Here is a 21,124-nt window from a genome sequence, read left to right on the forward strand (position 1 = left end):
CACCCCCTTCCCTTGCAGGCGTCCTGAAGTTCGCCCGGCTGATCAAGTCCTACGAGTCGCAGGACCCGGAGATCGCCAGCATGTCCGGCAAGCTCAAGGCCATGTTCCTGCCGCCCATGACGCTGCCGCCGCACGGGGCCGGCACCGGCGGAGTTGCTGCCTCCTGAGCCCGCGGAGCTCTCCCGGTGCTCCGGCTGGTGCCCTCCTTCCAAGGTGCAGGTCCTGTCAGCCCTAGGAATGGGGCATTGAACAAGGAAGATGCGGTCCTGGAAGGAATGGGATGCTTCGTGCCCACTCATGTGTCTGCTCGTGAATAAAGCGTGTGTTGAAAATGCCCGTGTTTCATGAATGGCCGTGAGCTCAGCAGTGCTGCTCCCTGGTGCAGAGGCAGGTACAGCAGTGCTCTCTGCGTGACATTTGTGATGCTCTTTTGGGAGGCCCAGTATGCACCATGTTCTGCAAAAAGGTTTGTGCAGAGCCTCGGTGTGAAGGCCTAGGGTCTGGTATCAGAGAGACAGGCATTAAACACTTTACAAGGGCAAGCATTTTCAGACGTGCTGTTTGAAGTATACTAGGAAATGTGTCCCTCAACACGATCCAGTACTGTTCAGCAAGTGTTGTAAATGGCATTGAGGCCCCTGTCCCAGCAGGGTCAGTGCTAGTTTACTCCTGCCCCCAGTGCCTGTGGCTGCCTTGTTTTGTGGCTGAATGTGCAATCCATCACATTATCCTTAGTGAAAAAGGCAGCAGAGAGATGCCGCAGGGAGCGGCCGAGCGTGGGAGGGCTGGGCTTGCCCCGTTTGGCTGCAGACTGGATTACAACAACATAAACAACATAAAATTTTTATCTCACCTTTTTTTTTTGGACCGCAGAGGGATCAACCTAGTGGTGCAGCGTTGCTCCTTTGCAATGTTTTCTTTCCAATGTCATTCAGAGGGACATCAGGTATGTCTGCTTGTAGCCTCCTGCCCTCTGTCCCTGTTGTCCTTGGAAGAATTCAGGTCTTCGGCGACAGAAAGGCGAGGGAAAGGGCTGAGAGTGAAGGAGCCAGGCCTGGGACAGCAGAGAGCTGCAAGCCAGGTGTGAGGGAGCTGCGTCGGGAGTTCTGTGCTCCCAATTACGAAGCGAGAAGGAATGCAGCCAGCGAGGGCGTGAGCTCGTGGATGGGAGGCAGGAAGAGCAGTCGGTCCCTTCCGTCTCCATCTACCTCTCCGAGCCTGGCCTTGGCCTTCCCCCACCCCTTTGATTATTCATTAACTGCAGTCCAGGAAGTGCTTTGCAAATGGTGAAAATTAAGCCCGCGGCTTGAGGCCTGAGGTTTGCCTGACCTGGAGCTACCTCCTCCTTATTCCGCCTGGGAGCAGGCGGAGTTCGGGGCTTCCCCTGTGCGGATCGGGCTCAGGTGAGTCACGGGAGGTGCTGCACCCGCAGGCACGGCCAGCTGCTGCTCCAGCGCCCCGCACTCACCGCCATGAGCCTCCAGCCCTGCCGCCAGGGTGCCAGGCCGCCCCTCCTCTATCCAGGTCTTTGATCTCCCTCCCAAATCCGTTTCAAGATCCTTTCTTGGTAATTCCAATGTTGCTTTATTTTCTTTAGTAGGACCCCCTTGGTTGAGGGCTGTGGTACTTCCTCCACCAGCTCCTGTCAGTCCTCCATCAGTGGGGATCTGAGAGACAAGACCCTGATGCCATCCCGTGGGTGAGTGCTGTGAATGCTAGTTAGGGCAAGAAAATGAGTTGTTGGTGAGAAAAATAAAAATAGCAGCAGTAGGAATCAGGCACAGAAGGGAAAAAAACCCAGTTTCTAATAGGAGCTGCCTACTGGAGGTAGCCAGAGGGCCGACCCTCTGGTAGGGGTAGCAAGAGGACTGGAGCTCGCTGTGCTTTACATTACTGTTGCTCCTTCTCACTTTGATAAGGAGCAAGCAGGGTTTGTGATGCCCAGTCTGCTGCAGTTCCTCTGCCACCCTGCAGCTGCAGCATCTCTGAATGGTTTTGCAGAGAGAGATGTCAGCTGCCTGGCCTTTTAAATGCTGGTTATTCCTTTATTTGCTGCAGTCTTTTCTAGCCCTTTATGGAACAAAAAGCAGGACATACAATCCCCACAGTCAGTCCAAACAGGCACCCTGCTCTGGAGACTGCTCTGGAAGGGTGTCAGGAAATGGGATTCACACTGGCATTACTCTCTGGTAAGAATTTGGGCAACCACAGTGGTCCAGCACTGTTCTGGAGCCCCAAGGCCTGGTGGAGAGCATGTGGCTTTGGCAGGTCACAGGAAGATGGTCCATCAGCCCATCCCCAGGCAGCCTTTGCTCTGCACTAATGACTGAACTACAGCAGACTTCTGTACAGAACAGCAAACCTCCTGTCTGAAATCATCTCCGTGCTGAGATTTAGAAAAAGATTAACAAAGGCAATGCTCATTCTCAAAAAGGGCTCCAAATTAGCTCCTCCCCAAAGCGTGGAACAATAAAGTCATTATCTGAGCAAGAGGGTGCACAGTATAATGGGGAGAGCAATGAATGTGATACTAAAGGAAGTGCCAGCATCTGCTTTTGTAAAGGCAAATATGGTGCTGTAAACCTGGAGAGTTTTGAGGGATGTAGGAAACTTGTGGATAAGGCAGGTCTGGCCAGTACAGTTTGCTTGGATTTAAAGAATTGGACAAGATTCTCTCATCAAAGTCTTTAAATAAGGCTGAAATCACAGGATTAAAAAAGATAAAGATTTTCTTGAGTAAAGAAATACTAGAGAATAGTAAATGGAAGGTGGGATTTAACGTCCCATTTTTACAGCAAAGGGAAGTCATCAGTGGTCAGATCACAGGGGCCTTATCTGAAATACGTGCTGTTCAGTATATCCCCAAGTGACCTGGGAATACTGGTGAGGTGAGAAAATTGGATGATGGTAGAAAGTTATTCAGGATAATAGAGTGGGAGTTGACTTGTGAATAATCTCAGAAAGACCTAATGGCAGTGAATGAGTGGGCAGTAGAACAGCAGATGAAAAGGCTTATGTAAAACAATGTTCATACAGAAAAACAATACAAAAATTGCATATAAAACAATGACTGTGAACTAATGGTAACCTCTCTTTGATTATAGAAGTCCATGCAGTTGTTAGCTTAATGCTTGGTTGTAGTGAACATCAGAAATCACCACTGTCCATGACTCACCAACATTTTGAATACCACAGTTCTGCGCCCACCTTCACTCTTATCTCCACATCAAAATGCCAGAATTGGAAATATCTCTGAGAGGGACAGCAAAGGTGGTCAGAGGTGTAGAATAGTTCTGTACAAAAAAAAAAGCAAAAAAACCCTTAATAGGGCTGGAGTCTTCAGCCTGGCAAAGAGTTGAGGGTGGATACAGATGTTTCAGATTTATTACCACGAGCGGCTTGGAGCAGGGGGAGAGAAACAGGATCCACAGACTGATTTTCCTTTCTTTACAACAACCAGGTGCTAAAAAGGAGGCAGGGAGCAGGTTATAAGTGAGTCAAAGGAGGGGGCATTTCTGTAACTGAGCAATGGAGCTCTTTGCCAAGGGGTGCAAAATCTGTTATGCATTTGACAGTTGACTACAAGTAGCTCCCAACAGAGGCTTAGGAAGTACAAGGGCAAAAGAAACTCTATACACAATCTTTCTCTCTGCTCTTCCTTTAACAACCATTTTGACCTCTGCACTGCCTAGTCCCACCCCTGCTGCCCCAAAACTAGCTCGGTGGCTCAGGGCCCTGTTGGGCTGAGTCCTGACACCTGCCAGGTTGGAGGTTCCTCCGCTGCTCTCAGGACCTGTGGCAAGTGCTGAACCCCCTTGGGGGGGAGCACGTGTGCAGTTTTTCCTGATACCTAATCAGAATTTCCCTTGCTGCAAGTCATGCCTGTTGCCTCTTTTCTTTTGGTTGTGTCCCACAAAAAAGAACCTGACTTATCAGCTCTAAACCCCCATGGCCCCTTTTAGGTAGTCTCAGGCAAGTGTTAAATCCCTCCTTAAGCATCTTTTCTTCAAGTTGAATAAACCCAGCTTGCTCTCTGCTATGTTCCAGGCTCTTCACTACATTAGTGGCATTATGCTGGATCCTTTCCAGTTTCTCAGGGCCTTTTTTTTTCTTGCAGTGATCCAGATGTGTGTTTTTTAATTAGCTATTTCATTTATCTTCTGCTGTAAATTTGTTACTGCGCTAGCTGTGGTCTGCTTCCATGACGGATTTACAAGATGAGGTTCTAACACCTGTGTTGTACTGAAAGCCAAACAGTGTAAGAGTAGTCTCTTTGCTGAAATCTCTTGACCTCTTAATTATATTTTAAAAGTGTTTTAGTGGCTCAGTTATAGTCTTATTATATGTAGTGGCTCAGCTGTTCCATGCTGCAGCCATTTGGGAGAGCAGCCTCGAAGATACTGACTGATGGCTTCTCTATGGTGACATTTCCCTCCCTTACTGGTAGTTTTTAATTCAATGGCCCAGATCAAAGACACCAGTGTTGCTGCATGCATCCACTCTTTTCCTAAAATGAAAGCAAGCAGTAGCATAAACTCATCTTGTAAATTATGTGATACAGGATTTTTGTCCACGAAAATACTGTCAAGAGATTACACTGCACCCTGTGGCTTGTCCTTCTGGAGGATACTGAGTTACATGGGATACGTGCTCTCTCACCCTTTCTTATTCTGGTCTGCGCTCTTTGCTATCTTGTTCTTTCCCTGTTCCCCTGTGTCCAGCTAATGTTCAGTTCCTCAGACAGATTTTCTCCTTCAGTGTAGGGTGCAGGGATGCCTAAGTTTTGGTTTTCGTCTGCCTTGGCTTCATATTGACTCAGCATACTCTAATATGCTTTTGATATCAGGAATTATTTTTTGGGACTTCTCCCTGGAAGTTCCTGCCTTTTCTCCCTTGGCAATAAACAACACTTGTTTCCTGTTCCTGCTAGACTGATTTAGGTGCCGCCTTTCTGGTGCAACTTCTACAATTTTGTGCAGAAGTTGTTCCCTTGAGTTGATCCCGTGCATTTAAAATCTCCTTGGTTTTTAATATCAGTTCTAAGTCAGTACCTCTGGCTGCCTGCAGCTCACCACAGCCCAGCTCACCATGTGCATGAAACCAGAAGCATTTCTAAGGAAGCTGCTGTAGGTGCCTGGGTTGCCTTTCTAGCAATGAAGTTTAGCTTCCCACTCATCTCTCCTGTACTTCCCTTTGTTACTGGTTTCTCTCTTGGCCACGAGTTTTTGTCTAGGTCTTAGCTAGCAGCCTGTTCATCTTTTTGCAGGATTTCCCAGCCTGGTGGTGTGTGGGGAAGTCTGCAGCTGCTGCTGCTTGAAATGAGCAAGGCTCTTGCTGTTGCTGCTGCCCACACCACACAGGGTAGCTGAGATGGCCCCAGGGAAAAGCCAGGCTCCTTTGCCAGCTGGATTGCACTCTTAGGCCACGGCTTAGCTCCCATTCTTTCACCAGACCTGCAGACCCTGAAGCCAGTGTTGTGGGCAGGGCAGTCATGGCCACACCTGGAAGCAGCCAGGTGACTGGAATGGTTTTCCATCCTTTTATACCTGGTTGTCCAGGTTGTCAGCTTTGGCCTCAGTGTGGGGTGCCAGGATTTTGAAGGTCCTCGGCTCAGCTCCCTCAGTGCTGTGTGGGCTCCCTGTAGGTAGTAGCTGTTTGTCCTGGTCTCTGCCTGCCTTCCTGAGCAGCTTCACTACCCTCTCCCAACCTCCCCATTGCTTTTGAGCTACCACTGCCCGTGTCAGTCCCATCCCGTGGCAGGCTGGTTTCAGGCAGGCACTGCTGTGCTCAGAGCACCAGCCTGGACCTTGAAGTCTGCAGCTCTGGATTCACACGGATTCCCCCTTGTGCCTGTATGGAGCATGTAGAGCATTTGGGACCATTTGTGTTGCTCATTGGCCTTTTGGAGGAAAAGGGGAGCAGGGGACGAGCAGAACTGTGTTTTGTGAACACGGCCAGAACCCAAAATGCATGCAAAGAGTCAGCCCTTGGGTGCTAAAGACGGGGACCCAAAAATAATAGGGGCTATGGGGAGGAAAGACACAAAAGGAGAAGCAGAAGTGTATGCAAAGCAGCTCAGGGCTGCGGAGTGGATGGCTCAGAGCGCTTCCTGTTCCCGGAGCTGTGCGTGCCCCGCTGTGTTCGGGCTCGCGCCTGCCCGTGCCCAGCAGCGCTGCACAGCGGGCCAGGGATCAAGGCACCTGCCCAGGGAAAGGTGCATGGAGAGGGCCTGAATGGACTGACAGTCAGCTCCTGGAGAGATACATGGCCAGCTCCCAAGAGGCGCAGGAACAGCTTGGCGTTGGGTGCCCCAGCACAGACCTCCGACTTCCCTTTCCCTTCCAGCACAAACTGATTTTTCCTCTGTGTTTTTTGGGTTGCTTTGGTGGCAGCCACTTGGCCGCCTCTTCTTTCTCCCTCCACAATGGTGAGGTAAGAGGGTCTGAGAGGTCTGTGTGTGTGTGAGGAATGGGACCAGCGAAGTAGGATGGATGAGGGCAGGGATGGCCCTGGAAGCCGTATCTCTCATGGGAACCGTCCATAGGCTGGGGGAGGCATCAGGCAGCAAGGGATGCTGTTGCTGCGGCTGATTTTCACCTAGGGATGCTGACTGGGGACCATTCTGCACCCTATAGATCTCCACAATAGTGCCTGGCCTTTTTTATTCACTTGGTCTTGCTGTTATTTTCTCTGCTAGGTGGTTTCACCGTGACCTGAGTGGGCTGGAAGCTGAAGCCTTACTGAAGGGACGAGGTGTCCATGGGAGCTTCCTGGCCAGACCCAGTCGGAGGAATCAGGGGGATTTTTCCCTTTCAGTCCGGTCAGTAACTTGGACTCCAGCTTCTGTCTTTGCAGTGTCACGTACACAGATGGCCTAGATCCTCACATGTCCTCTGGCATCTTCTTCATCCTGTCTCTATTCCTTTGAGTTCTTCTCAAGCTGTAAAATGACCTCAGCTTCCCAGTGTCTTCTAGAGCTTCCCTCAAGCTGCCCAAGGAGCTTCTCTTTCCAGTCATCTCCATTCACGGAGGTGGTTTGCTCTGGTTCCATGGTGGGAGGTAGTGCAGGACACCTTCCTGCCCCTTTTCCAACCACCTCATTGGACTGCCTTGTGCTTTATTCCACAGGGTTGGTGATCAGGTAACCCACATCCGCATCCAGAATACTGGGGATTTCTATGACCTGTATGGAGGGGAGAAGTTTGCCACCTTGTCTGAACTGGTGGAGTACTACACACAGCAACAGGGCTCGCTGCAGGACAAAGATGGAACCATCATCGACTTGAGATACCCGCTCAACTGTTCTGACCCCACGACAGAGAGGTACAGGGACAGCACGGAGCTGCTGTGTCTGTGATTAAATGTTTCATGGCCTCTTTCTGTCCTGCCGGCATCCCCAGAGCAAATCCTGCAAAAAATGCCTTTCTTGACCTCCTCTGTGTCCATGGGGGTAGCATCCCCAGGAATAGCTGTGTGTACCTTGATCCATCACAGCAGGTCTAGTAGGGATCTATTTTTACTTCTGGTTTCCGGTTGCCTTTGCTATTTATACACTGTTTTTGAAAGAAAAGGTTGCGGTGTCCGCTGTGGGTCTGCAGTGGTCTGTGGAGGGACACGTTGTGTGGAAGCCCTCAGTCGTGCCCCAAACCTCCCTGGTTATTCTAGGCCTGGGTGACTCACGTAGCTGCGAGCAGGACCATGCTCCCCTGCTATTCCTGGCCTGCTTAGTCTCCTTCCTGTCCCCGCTTTGCATGTGTCTCTGACACCAAGTTCCTAAATCAAATCAGGTGGCTTTGCCCTCGCGATTTGCTTTCAGGCCCTTTGATGCAGCTTGGGGGAGCTGTCATGCCCTGCTCTGGGGTGACAAGTCCTTCCTCCACTGGTCCTCCTTGGGCACCTGGAGGCAGGGAGCAGAGAGGCTGAAACATCGGGGTAGACCCCAGCTTGCTCGGAGTCAGGCTGCAGAGAGGCAGGTCTGCTGCTGGCTGTCCTCTCCAGTCAAGGCCATTGCTTCGTGGCCCTGCAGTTTCCTCCCTTCCTCCTGCGGTTGGAAACTTACCCCCTCCCCCCCTCGGGCTCTTACGAAAGCTCCTCTCACTCTCTCCCCAAGTGATTTTCCGTCACGTGGCTTTGAAGAGCTGGGCTTTGCTGGGGGAGGGAGGAATGGGACCCATTAACCCCCTCCTCCCTGTGGGGAGGGGAGGCTGGGAGACCTCTTTGATGGGCAGGAGGGGCCAACTGATCCCAAGGTGGCACCTGAGCACATGGTGGCTGAACAATTCTCTGAGAGGAGGCTCAGAAATTAATGACAGCCATGCAGTGAGAGTCACCAGCTGCTTCTTGCAGTGCATGAGGTGAGGGTCAGCAAAAGTTACTTGCTGAGCCCAGTAATAACTGTGTGAACCTCTTGCTGTACCCCCTTGCTCTGACCAGATGCAGGGGGGAATGAATAAATGCCCCAGCTGCCTCTGTGACTGGGCTGTGGCCTCCTGAACTCCATCTCAGTTTGTGGGAACAAACAGCCCCCTAACAATGTGAAGTTCACCAGTACCACGCCAGGCCTTCCCTGTTAGCTGCTCCATGGAAGTAAATTCATTCCCACATCCCCATGGCGAGGCAGGGAACACCTTGGTCAAATGGGGATGCTCCTGACCTTGTGCTAGGAGGAGAAGGAGCTGCTGAGTGTTTGTATTGAAGACAGGAATGTGCACATGGATCAGCTCCTGTTGCTCACTCCTATGGCCAGGGTGATTGCTGCAGTGCTCAGAGAATGGGCATTATCCTTTGAGTGAAGAGGTGGCTGAGTTTCAGAAAGAGGAGTTGCTGGAATGGTTCTTTAATGGATCTGATCTCAGCATAACCATCTGCATGCTGCTAATTCTGATGGGAGAGTTTCTGACTCAGTGGGGGCTTATTTTTGTTTCCCTGGTGTTTGGATTTCCAGAGCCCCTTGCAGCAGTAAGGCAACAGTCCCAATAATACTGTGAGGTGCTGGAACACACAGACTACCCTCTCCCAACTGGTGTTCCAGGCAGAAAGTATCACTTACCTGTGCCTTTGTGTGTGTCACACAATGGATCACACTTGGTGCTTTCCCACTGTCTCGTCCAGTACCAGCCTTCTGCTCCCTAGGTCCCTTCTGTCTCCACCTCATCCCCTGCACTTTCCTCTTCTGCCCGGCTCTCCACCTTCTGTCTCAGCTGCTTTTCCCAAGATCCTGCTCCTCCTTCCTTCTCTCATTCCTTCCTCTCTGTCTCCCCCTTCCTTTCTTCCTCCCTCACCGTTGCCCAGTGTTGCTGTTCTTCGATCATCAGCTCAAGGGCATCCACTTCTCACATCTCCACCTCTTTTTTAACCCTCTCTTGCTTTTCCTTAGGTGGTACCATGGGCATCTGTCAGGCCCTGCAGCCGAGTCCCTGCTCCAGGCCAAAGCTACCCCTTGGACCTTCTTGGTGCGGGAGAGCCTCAGCAAACCTGGGGACTTTGTCTTGTCTGTCCTCACTGACCAGCCTAAACCTGGCTCTGATGCTGCAGCCGGGGCAGCCGGTGCCTCTGGGACGCGGCTCAAAGTCACACACATCAAGATCATGTGTGAGGTGAGCAGTGGGAGGGCAGGAGGAGAGACAGTGGTCTGATGGATGCTACCAGAATGGCTCTCACTATTACTCCTATTTCTTTCATGTGGGATGATGAGATTCCATGGAGAGAAGGCAACTGGCCTTAAGTGGGATAGGAGGGCAATGCACCTTCTCTGGGCTTTGATCCACTGAGAGCACAGTGCCATGAACTCCGTGTGCTCAGGGCAAACTCCTCTGACCTCCCTGCCAGAGGAAGTGTTTTCCTAGATGGTGCAGGGTGGTGCCTATGAATCTGCACCCCACCATTGCCTTTTTCCTGCCTTTCACCAGCTTTGTTCATGGGACAGGTGGGGAGAGTGGGGGCTGTTCAGCCTGGAGAAAGCTCCGGTGAGATCTTACAGCACCTTCCAGTACCTAAAGGAGGTTCATGAGAAAGCAGGAGAGGGACTTTTTACGAGGGCATGGAGTGATAGAGCAAACTGAAAGAGGGCAGGTTTAGATGGATTAATAGGAAAAAATACTGTGAGGTTGGTGAGGCACTGGCTCAGGTTTCCCAGAGAAACTGTGGATGCCCCATTCTTGGAAGTGTTTGAGGCAAGGCTGGAGGGGGCTCTGGGCAACCCAGTCTAGTGGAAGGTGTCCCTACCCATGGCAGGGGGTTTGGAATTAGCTGCCTTTTATGATGCCTTCCAACCCAAACTATTCCAGGATTCTGTTATGAGTGTTATGAGTGAGACATTACACGTTCTTCCTCTGTTTAGAATGGACGCTACACAATTGGAGGGACTGAGATGTTTGACAGCTTGACAGATCTGGTGGAGCACTTCAAGAAGATTGGAATTGAGGAGATGTCTGGTTCCTTTGTGTACCTGAAGCAGGTAAGTCCGGTTTCCTGGTTTTTAGGCGCCCTTTGGAGGGACTGAATTGTTGTTTTTTTCTGCTTTATGTCCCTTTCCTTCTTTTTTCCATGGTGCACAGAGGACACTTTGCTCTCCAGCAGTATCCCTCTCTCTCTCTCACCTATTGTGTTTTCCCATCCCCAGCCCTATTATGCTACGAGGGTGAATGCTGCTGACATTGAGAACAGAGTGCACGAACTGAACAAGAAGACGAGTCTGTCTGAGGAGACGTCCAAGGCTGGATTCTGGGAGGAATTTGATGTAAGAAACTGTTGGGGGACATTATTTGGCTTTTTGGGAATTCTGTATGCACCACCTCATTCTCCATCCTCGATTTCTTCCTGTACACAAATTTCTTGTGTCTTGTCAATTTATTTCTGAAAGAAGTGTCTGTTTGGAACCAGTTCCCCTAGGGAATGAGTCTCATCTTTAAGTGAACCCAGTGATGTAGAAATGTGCTTTTTTATGATTGGGAAAGTGAGTCACCAAGACAGTAAGGGCACAAGCCTTAGACTTCTCAAGTCTAGGTTTGGTTTTCACTTCTCTGCTCCCCCACAGCATGCCCATGTGTCATTAGAGCCACCACTACTGTGCCTCCTAGTGCCCACCTCCCCTGTCATACATTGTGACCTTGCCATGACTGTTCTTTCTTCTGCTCTCAGAGCCTGCAAAAACAGGAAGCCAAGCACCTGTTTGACCGTCATGAGGGCCAGAGACCTGAAAATAAGAGCAAGAACCGATACAAGAACATATTGCCCTGTGAGTCTTGCTTCCCCACTATAAAAAATAAACCAAATGGACAGACAGACAATGAAGAGCTGTCGAAGTCATCCCTCCCTCCAAACCATCCCTGTCCTCCAGAGCAGGTTACAAGGTGTATGGCACTGAGGATTTAAGAACTGATGAGGAAGGTCACAGCCTTTTCCTGTCCTTGAAGGAAGGAGGGAGGGTTGCATCAGACTCATTAGCTTTTGTGGTCCATCACAGAGACTGAGAGATGGGAGGATGGAGTGAGATTGGTCTGAACCCAGAGAGGGAGAGCTGAGGATATGGGGCATCCCTGGGAATCATGACTGAGGTGGCACGGGGCATTGAGGGAGCTCTGTGTGGCTGTGCATGGAGTATCTCATTGCACTGTTCATTCTTTCACTGCACCCCCAGTTGATCACTCCAGAGTCATCCTTCAGGGAAGGGACCCAAACATACCTGGATCTGACTACATCAATGCCAACTATGTCAAGGTGAGATTCTTGAAAGACGGCTGTGTGCCTGTCCAGAACAGTGCCAAAGCAGGGCAAGGTCTGCTGCCTCTGCAGCCCTCCTGACCCTTCCCTGTCTGCACTCAGAATACCCTGATCAGCCCAGATGAGTGCACCAAGACCTACATCGCCAGCCAGGGCTGCCTGGATGCCACAGTCAATGACTTGTGGCAAATGGTGTGGCAGGAGAACACACGCATTATTGTGATGACAACACGGGAGGTGGAAAAAGGCCGGGTAAGTAGCAGTCCGGAGGTGTCTCTTCCCTTTCAACCATTGCTCTGCTTTTTCTCTCTCTCCTGCCTTCTGCCCATCCTCACCCTGCCCTCTCTGCCCACACAGAACAAATGTGTGCCTTACTGGCCAGAGCTGGGCAGCACGAAGGAGTACGGTCCCTACCTTGTGCAGAACACTGGGGAGCACGACGCACTGGAGTACAAACTGCGGCACCTCTGCGTGTGCCCGAAGGATAACGTGAGTGTGTCTGACCAGGGGCTGCCATCCAAGCCACCAAACACCTCAACCTGGCAACTCCTGGGTGCCGTGATGATGCTGCTGTTCCAGCATTCCTGGGGCTGGTGTTCCCGCCTGGTTTGGGCTGGAATCACACTGGTAGAATCACCAAGAAGTGGGCAGGAGACAGATATTCTCTCTGGCTCCAGACTCACCTCTCCCTGGGACAGAGGCCAGGGACAGGACTGGGTTGCAGTTTTACCAGTGGGGTGCTTTGCTCTTCTCAGGGCAAGGCTGTGCGTGAGATCTGGCAATACCAGTACCTGAGCTGGCCTGACCATGGTGTACCCAGTGAGCCGGGAGGAGTCCTCAGCTTCCTCGACCAGATAAACCAGAAGCAAGAGAGCATCCCCAATGCAGGGCCTATTCTGGTACACTGCAGGTTGGTACAGAGGCTGGAGTTTGAAGCATCCTCCATAGCTTACCTAGCATGAGATACAGAAAGTCCTGCTGCTTCCAGCTGTACCCCAGGACTTGTGAGTGAAGCATATGCCAGTCCCAGTATTTGCTTTTTTCTTCTTCAATGCCCCCACACCACACTCTCTACCTGTTGAACCCATGACTCTTTTGTGGCATTGCTGAACAGCTGCTACAAGAGGCACAAGCTTTCCCAGAAGCAGCTGCATTTTGTTTCAGGAGCTGTCTTGCTCTGACCTCTGCTTGTCCTCTCCTTGCAGTGCTGGGATTGGCCGCACTGGGACTATCATCGTCATTGATATGATAGTGGAAACAATCTCTACCAAGGGTAAGAGGACTCAAAATGAACTGGACTACCCAGTAGGGTTTTGCCTTTAAGTTCAGCTGCAGAGGGATGAAAACTATCAGCTGTCAGTGGGAGAAGATCCTGCCACAGCCCTAAGAAAATTGTTCTGCTGGATCTCTGTACCATATCCATTTCTTATGGCTTTAGTCTTCCCTGAGCTTTGGCTTTTCATCCACAGCCAGACTTCAAAGATACTGAGCAGGGGGAGAGCTGGGAGGTCCATACAGGAATAAAGAGTATGGAAGGAGTGGAAACTTCTTGACTGTCCTCCACTGTGGCTGCTTTTGGTGGAGAACTGGGAGAGGGGGCAGTGAATATGTCCGTAAGCTTTTCTGGTGCTCCTTGCTAGGGCTGGACTGCGACATTGACATCCAGAAGACCATCCAGATGGTGAGGGCCCAGCGATCTGGGATGGTGCAGACAGAGGCCCAGTACAAGTTCATCTACATGGCCATCTGCCAGTTCATAGAGGCAACCAAGAAAAAGCTGGAAGTTATCCAGGTGAGAGAAAAGGGGCTCTGCTGCCCTGTGAGCCTAAGTCCTGCATGCTGCTGGCTCTGAGCCCAAGTGCTCTCTTTCAGAAGTTTTAAGCTAATACTGAGACCTACACAGACTACAATCGTGCAGTAAGATCTGTGTCCCTGTTCCTCTCTTCTAAGACTTTTAAATTCAAAGGACAAGTTCATTAGCAGTTCAAGTACCAATCCCTTCTGAACCGCTAGACAGCAGTTAAATTTTAATCAGTTACTTTAACTACGTTCTGAATAATATCACCTAGTGCTGTTTTGTTACAAACTTTTTTTAGGACAAGCAAAGACTTTCCTTGCCTCTTCTTTCCTCTTTGTCTTTCACATCCCAGTTTTGCAGCTGCAGAATCTTTTCCTGCTATTTGATAAGTGGTGTCTTTTCTCTTTCCTTGTAGCTTCTGGCAGCATGCTGTAGCTCCTACTGTTTTAATATTCTTTAGCAGAAATTTGGGACTTTTAGGTGTTCTAGTGCCTCCAGAGATGTTGCCCCACTGTTGCCCCTGTACAAGGCTGCATTTGCACCTGCTGCTCACCCCTGGCAGTGGCAGTGTGCTGAGCCCAGGCACTTCAGCAATCCACCAGCTTCCACTGGGATCCTAGCACAAAGTGGGGTTTAACAGCCAGAACTCTTCCACGGTGCCTCTCCTAGATCACTCTTCTAAGCCTGTTTTTCCTCTCCTGCAGTCTCAGAAAGGCAAGCCAAACGAGTGTGAGTATGGGAACATCGCCTACCCCCCTGCAGTGAGGAATGCACACCCCAAGGTTTCCCGAAAACCCTCCAAGTAAGAGCCCATCCAAAGCAGAGACCCAGCTCTGCCTGCCCCTGGCAAGTCTGCCTGCTGGCTTGGCTGGCTTTTTCCTCTTCCTCACTTTTTCCCTGGTCTTACAGGCAGAAAGAGGAGTCAACTGTGTATGAGAACTTGGGGAAAAAGGAGGAGAAGGTGCGGAAACAACGCTCCTCAGAGAAGAAGCTGAAAGGCTCACTAAAGAAAAAATAATCATACGTTGCAGGTAGCCCCATGGGGGTTTGAACTTGGGCTGCAGGACTGGAGCTCACATCCCAGCTGGCCTGTCTCGCATTCCTTGCTCTTGGACTGGAACGAAGCCTTCCCCTTCTCTCCCGTGCCAGCTTTCAGTGCTGTGACCCCTGGAGTCAGTAGCTCAGCTGACTGACTCCATGGTCCCACGCCTGTGCAGGCCAGCAAAGCACTGCCCCTCATCATCCATTCGCAGGAAAAGGTCACGCCCCTCCCTCCCTTGCTCCCTGAGCACCGGGCCCAAACCCACCTTTGCTGTGTCAGCTTCAGAGGAATTGTCAGCCAAGAGCTAAGGAAGGTCAATCCAGGAGCTACATCTCTGCCTACTGCTGTGAGTTAAGAGTTTATCCTGTTTGTGTTCCCTGAAGCCTCAGCTTTTCAAGTATGAAGGTTTTGGCCTGTTTCAGCTCAGCTCCTCTGCAATTCAACAGGAGACTTCCTCCTTCCTTAATACCAACCTTCTGCCCCTCTTATCCTTTTGCTATCTCATCCTTCACCTGGATGCTGTAAATATACCAGAATTTGATGTGATGGCCATGTTTTCCTTTTTGTTTGTAAATAAACTTGTGTGTTTGACTAGCAGGTCCCAAAAGGTTTTCTTCTTCAAGTGTTAGCTGTACTCCTGATTTCACCTGCAGACCTGAAAAGACTCATGAAGATGGCTCCAGCTTAGTTTTCCTGATTTCCTGTTGCCTTCAGGCTTCTGAACAGAAGCTGTGACCAATTATGGTGGCCCCTTGCTGTGAGGCTCAAGTGTTGGTGGTCAGCACGGAAGTCTGAGCATGGCAAGTCAGGTGTGACAAACTTTGACACAGCTTTTATATCTAAATTTTACTTGTGGGTTTTCAAAATGTGAACAGACAAAGCCACAGTTGCTCTGACTTCGTGCTGGTAACTGCCACTTCCAGCAGCAGCCTGGTCCAAAGGCCTCCAGAGCCCCCTTCCCACCAGGATTTATACACAATGCATTGGGAGGAAGGACACTGCTTGCTGTCATTTGATATGGCAAGAAAGTTGGTTGGAAGCATTTGGAAGGCAGAAGACACTTTGTGAGCAGACCCTCTTTCCGTGTGCCAGCCTTTAGCTTCCCTTAGCCTGTGAGCCCATAGGCCTGTGTGTGCATTTCCCAGCTGGCTCTGCAATTCCATTGCCACTAGAGGAAGAAACAGGAAAGGGGCAGTGGGGGAAATAAGGGGCAGAAGTAAAAATGGGTGGAGGGACACGTACTGTGTTTCACAATGCCAGATAGCCTCTTGTAAGCAATGGGAATGGCTAAAGTCCTAGCCTAAGGAAATACCTACCTTTGCCTGAGACCCCTGGGTAGCTTCAAAGGACAAGGACCCAGTTGTCTTCTTAAACAGCTGCCACAGCCTGGCATACCAAGGCATACCAAGGGTTAGCTTAAACTCTACCTGAAGCTTCAAAATTAAGACATTGTGTGGAACAAGCTCAGGTTACTGAGAACCTTATTTGTGTTCAAATCCCTGAGCCTAATGTGCCCATAATGTCCGGTCTACAAAAAATTTAGACTGAACAAGAACTTTCCTGACTGCACATCAAGAAATACAGCACTGTCATAAGCAGTCTACTCTTCTTTACATAGGATCTGTTACACACAAATACTTTGGGGTGACTATTTGAGAATGCATTTTCAAAGCTGGTTCAAAGAATTTGTGCTTTCTTGATACTGCAAGTCAAAACATATGGGTATTGGTTATGGCTCTGATTGACAGTAAGCTTTAAAGCAGGAATCGATAGATTTTATCTGTTCCTTTAAAGATCTTGTGCTCTGCTTCACCGGAGGAAGAAGCCCCCAAAGGCCTCTTTTCTTCCCTGGAGAGCTCAAGTTGGAGCTATTGTCTATTTGTAAAAAGAGATGGTTTGTTGTAAATAGACATGGTCTCTGGGGTGGCTGTCTTGACCATCATGATCATGAAACAGCTGAGTTTAAAATCCTGGAGACAGGTGAAAAACTGTAAGTAATGCTACTGCCCTGGACCTGGGGAGAGCAGACTTTAGGCTGCAGGGAAGCAGTTGGTAAGGTCCCCATGGAATCTGCTTTAGAGGATAGTGGGGTACATAAAAGCTGCTCACTTTTTAAGGGGCCTCTTTTCAAGAGCACAGGAGCAGGCAACTATGTGTCAGAAGTCTAGCCAGTGACCTGGAGGCCTCGCTTGGCTGAGCAAGGATCTCTTTCTGCAACTTAACAGGAAGTGTCTGGACTTTGGAAAGGACAGATTATGCAGCAGGACAGACATGCCCCTTGCCAATCTAGGGAAAAAAAGCCCAAGGTCAAGTTGAAGCTGTCTGGTACTATGGTGGGTAAAAATAGGCATTTTTAAGCATGTTAAGAGCAGAAGGAAGACTAAAGGCATGTCACTTGATGAGGTGGGTCATCTCATCCCCAAACAGTGATGAAGCAGAGACATTTAATGCTGCCTTTGCTTCTTCCTCTGACACTGGTGATGGGGGGTGCCAGAGCCCTGGGCTGGATGGCCATGGCTGGGGGAATGATGAACGATGAACTCCCAGCTGACTTGGAACTTGTATGGGATTTCCTGCTACAAGAGCATGCACCTAAGTCTATGGGGCCCAGTGGGATTCCTCCCAGGGTACTGAAGAGTTGGTCAATTTAACTGTGAAACCTCTCTCAGTTATTAATCAACAGCCTTGGGAATCTCTGTAAGTTGAGATGGACGCTGGAATGTTGTCCCAGTTTTCAAGAAGGGCAAGAAAGAAGATCTTGGTAATTACAGGTCAATCAGTCTCACTGGTGCCTGGTAAAACAGTGGAGAAAATTAGTCTGGAAGCTATCAAGAAAAAGACTTGAAAGGCAACACAGTCATTGATCAAAGCGTGCACGAGTCCTTGAAGGGAAAGTCCTGCCTTACAAATTTAATAACCTTTCACAACAAGGCTACCCACCTAGCAGTCAAAGGAAAGGCAGATGTGTGGGTTTGTTTTTTGGTTTTGGCAAAGCTTTAGATAGTGTGACCATCTCCCTCTGGACAGTGTTCAGCACACAGCCAGACGTGTACACAATTTCATCCACACAAAACTGAACAAGAGCAAATGCCAGATTCTGCACCCAGAATGCTGCAATCCTGGATGTGAGTACAGACTAAAGGATGAGACTGAGGTACAGCCCTGCAGAAAAGGCTCTGGGCATTCTGAGTGATGGCAGGCCCTGCCAGGTGTGTTATGCTGGGGTGTGCTAGGCACAGAATAGTTAACTGGCCAGAGAAGTGAGAGTCCCACTGCACTCAGCTCCAGCCTCACCACCACTGGGTGCAGCTTCATGCTCCACAATACAAGGAGGATATAAAAATATTATAATGCCTCCAAAGGAGGGCAACAAAGACAGCAAGGAAATGTGTGACTTACAAGGAGCAGCTGTAGATACAAAGTTAATTCAGCTTGGAGAAGACCAAGCCTAATACCTCCTCTTCAAGGGCAGCAGAAGGGGGGGTGCTGATCTCTTTTCTTTGGTGTCCAGCAACAGGACACAGGGAATGGCTTAAAGCTGCACAGGGGGAATTCAGGTTGGATATCAGAAAAAAGGGTAATTAAATTGTACAGGGGGAAGTTTAGGTTGGATATCAGAAAAAAGAGTAATTTACAGGGTGGCCAAGCTCCCCAGGGAAGCAGCCATAACCCTGAGTCTGTCTCTGTTCAAGATGTGTTTAGACAAAGCTCTGACCTAAAGTTTAACTTCTAGGTTGCCCCGGACTTGATCCTTGTGAGTTCCTTCCAACTCAGGACATTCTATGATTCTATGACGCTGTGATAACCTGAAAGCCCTAAATCTTAGTATAGGGCAGCCCAGAGAAACAGCAAAGAAGCTCCCCCTGAAGGACACAAGATCTTGCTGTTGAAACACAAGCAAAGGAGAGTTTAGTCAGTGGAGGAAGATTTCTCCTCCTCTTTTCAACCACGAAAGCAGAGAGGGGAAAAAGCCCAAGGTGTAACAATGGAGGCCAGGACACAGCATAGAGATGCTGCTGTGACCTGGAAAAGCAGGTAAACCTACCCTCATCTGCAGCCCTCACAGGCAGCTAAGGAACCAGCCTGTCACCCACACAGCTGTATGAGCATCCAAACATCTCTCTCCCCACACTGTGATGATCTGCCAGTGACTACAAGTGTATTTCAACCAAATAAAATCTCTATTCCACCTCCGACTACATAAAACAACCACTTTTTTTTTTTCACCATGCACTAAGCACACTTAGACACAATAAAAATTTGGTTGTTTTTTTTTTTTAATTTTTACAAATATCTGAAAGCATCACTGAGCAGACAGTGACACAAGTAAGATTTTCCAGCAGTGACAGGCACCCAATGAATGGCATTGTCCTGAATTCAGTCCCAGGTTCTCTTGGGATCAAGAGTGAAAGAGAAACAAAATTTACTAGAAAAAAAGCCTGGTGCTGATGGCAGAAGAACTCCCTCACTTGGCCAAAAAATAATTTGATATCCTACATACAAATCTAAATATTAATGAAGATTAGAGGCAAATATCCATGTGGGTTAATACCAGTAAACCCCTTTGCCCCCTCTCCAAATTTAACTGGTGGGATGAGGAAGGAATTACGGCTGCCTAGAGGCAGGGCCCATTCCTGTAACTGAATCACCACAGATGGAGCAGAGGCATGGGGACAAAATCTGGCTACTGGATTAAAAACTTCATAGTGAGGACAAACAATACTAGTGGAGGGAGTTCAAAGATCCTCACTCTTATCTTCTGCTGGTCAGCAACGCTGGTTCTAGGAATCTTCAGCTTCTTTCATTTCTTGCCTTTGGGTAGGAGACTGTCACTGAAAGGGAGACAGAAGGGAGTCATCAGTACAAGTCACCAGAAAGGACAAGCAAAGCTCTACCAGCTCCTCAATATGGATTCTGAGGTATGGGTCACACCCAAAGGATCTGGACTTCCAAGTCCTTCCTCTTAGGCAGGTGGTTTTTTTTTCAAAGCCCCTTAAATCTTCCGGAACAAATATAACAGAATGTGGTCAGAGGTGAGGAAAAAGGATGTTGTAATCCGAGAGTCCAGAGAAAAGAAACCAACTCTGGTTTCCCTTCTCAGTTCTGAGAAATCTAAGCTTTCAGCTGCATCCTGTCAGCTCAGTTGGCACTGCCTTTTTCAGTAAACACTGGACAGATCAGGCAAAGCCACCAAACTGACAGCTCTGAAAGCAGGAGATGGGGTGGTCTCACATGAACTGGAAAGCTTTTGGAGAATAACAAAAGCATCTTCCCTAGAGATCATCAGCCCAAACCATCACAAACTCCCAAGATCATCTGCCTGCCTCCTTCCAGCCCTGTCTGCCATAACCACAGGATGCCCTGTACATGTGGTAGCTCAGAGAAGACTCCACAGTTACTGCTGCCTTTCCCATGCAAGGCTCCTTACGAGGCACACATGGAGCTCCAATTACTGCACACTCCATGTACATGTTTGTGTGGTTCCCTGCAAGGAAAGCTTCAAGTTTCACATCACAAATGGGAATTGAGGTAGAGACTGGAATAAACTTGCTGGGGCCAAAACAGCCCAGGCCAGAAACATGCCAGGCACCAGGAAACAGCAACACCCCGGCTCCAGTACTAACAAAGGGATCAAAACGTGCAGTGCCTTACCTTCCTCTGTGTCAGCAGATGCAGTAAGGGGTGGAGGGTGGGAAAGAAAAAAAAACCAAGAGTAAATTGATGAGATTTAACAAAAATCCCCATTCCCACAGTAGGAGAGGCTGCTCCCAACTTGGCTACATCCTCTGGCATCCCTCAGAAAAAGATCCTGAGAGAGCTCCAGAAAGGGGAGCAGCTTCCCAGGAAGGGTGCAGACAAACCCAGGCACCCAGCCCCTTTACCTGGTGAAGGCCTCATCCTGCAGGTTCAGTACCAAGTTATCTGCTGTGAGATACACACGGTTTTGTGAGGCAGCAATCTAAAAAAGAAATACATTACAGACATGGCATCAAGGACTAAAAATGCACATGGACAAACAGCACTAGGAACCCATCTCCCCCTTCAGATACAGCACTCTCATAATTACTTAAGATCTCATTTAAATCAATGCAATTCCCCAAAACAACTCCCTACTTCCTGAGTTCCCATCCCAGAGCCATCAGACTTTCTAAAAGAAGTGTTCATTCTGTCTCTCTGTCCCAAAGACCTTTGATCCCACATTTATCTGTCCCCCTTTCTCAGCTGCAGGTAACCAGAAGCTTTTGGTGCCTGCAGCAGAGGGTGGGTGATGGAATCTGATGTGGATCTGGCCATGTCATATGAAGGGCATGAACTCTGAGCCTCACATCTAATTGCAGATCCTTGCTAAGTCTTAAGCTCTACTTGAGCAGAGAAGGGCTGGGCAGGAACAAAGATCAGGACAGGGCAATCACATTCGCCTTAAATTCATCATGTGGCCACTGAGCTGGGGGGACACAAGCACCGCAAAAGGACAAAGGGAATTCTGTGCCCAAACGCTCACCGTTTTTGAGATGTTTTGAGCAGCTCGGATCTTACGTAGCTTGATGTAGCCTGGATTCCTG

At 49.4% G+C, this 21,124-nt stretch overlaps 3 protein-coding genes across 6 annotated transcripts in view; 2 read left to right on the plus strand and 1 right to left on the minus strand.

Annotated features, from left to right (window-relative positions):
* The window catches only part of CUNH12orf57 (chromosome unknown C12orf57 homolog), a 2,057-nt gene extending 1,890 nt beyond the window's left edge, over positions 1–167 (plus strand). The window contains exon 2 of the mRNA XM_031056719.1: positions 6–167. Within this exon, the coding sequence (XP_030912579.1) occupies positions 6–167 (162 nt within the window). The remainder of the gene's footprint in view (positions 1–5) is intronic.
* On the plus strand, positions 167–14,903 carry PTPN6 (protein tyrosine phosphatase non-receptor type 6). 4 transcript variants are annotated; one of them, XM_031056665.1, is made up of 15 exons: positions 1,611–1,699; positions 6,698–6,820; positions 7,129–7,323; positions 9,377–9,596; positions 10,340–10,456; positions 10,622–10,738; positions 11,140–11,236; positions 11,639–11,718; positions 11,824–11,973; positions 12,079–12,210; positions 12,477–12,631; positions 12,927–12,994; positions 13,362–13,513; positions 14,224–14,321; positions 14,429–14,903. In XM_031056665.1, exons 1-15 carry the CDS (start codon positions 1,686–1,688, stop codon positions 14,535–14,537), a joined length of 1,827 nt encoding a protein of 608 aa, XP_030912525.1. In that variant the 5' UTR covers positions 1,611–1,685; the 3' UTR covers positions 14,538–14,903. The 4 variants fall into 4 exon arrangements, with proteins under 4 accessions (XP_030912523.1, XP_030912525.1, XP_030912524.1 ...); XM_005420607.2 differs by lacking the exon at positions 1,611–1,699 and adding an exon at positions 6,156–6,432; XM_031056663.1 differs by lacking the exon at positions 1,611–1,699 and adding an exon at positions 167–391 and having other exon boundaries at positions 11,824–12,210.
* Positions 14,904–18,820: 3,917 nt separating this feature from the next.
* PHB2 (prohibitin 2) overlaps positions 18,821–21,124 on the minus strand; it is a 6,211-nt gene continuing 3,907 nt past the window's right edge. The window contains exons 6-9 of the mRNA XM_031056625.1: positions 21,064–21,121; positions 20,444–20,520; positions 20,214–20,219; positions 18,821–19,393 (exon numbers count right to left, since the gene is read on the minus strand). Of these exons, the coding sequence (XP_030912485.1) occupies positions 19,363–19,393; positions 20,214–20,219; positions 20,444–20,520; positions 21,064–21,121 (172 nt within the window). The 3' untranslated portion in view covers positions 18,821–19,362. The remainder of the gene's footprint in view (positions 19,394–20,213; positions 20,220–20,443; positions 20,521–21,063; positions 21,122–21,124) is intronic.

Source organism: Geospiza fortis, unplaced genomic scaffold (genome assembly GCF_000277835.1).
Source record: "Geospiza fortis unplaced genomic scaffold, GeoFor_1.0 scaffold1, whole genome shotgun sequence".
NCBI classification, from domain to species: Eukaryota; Metazoa; Chordata; class Aves; order Passeriformes; family Thraupidae; genus Geospiza; species Geospiza fortis.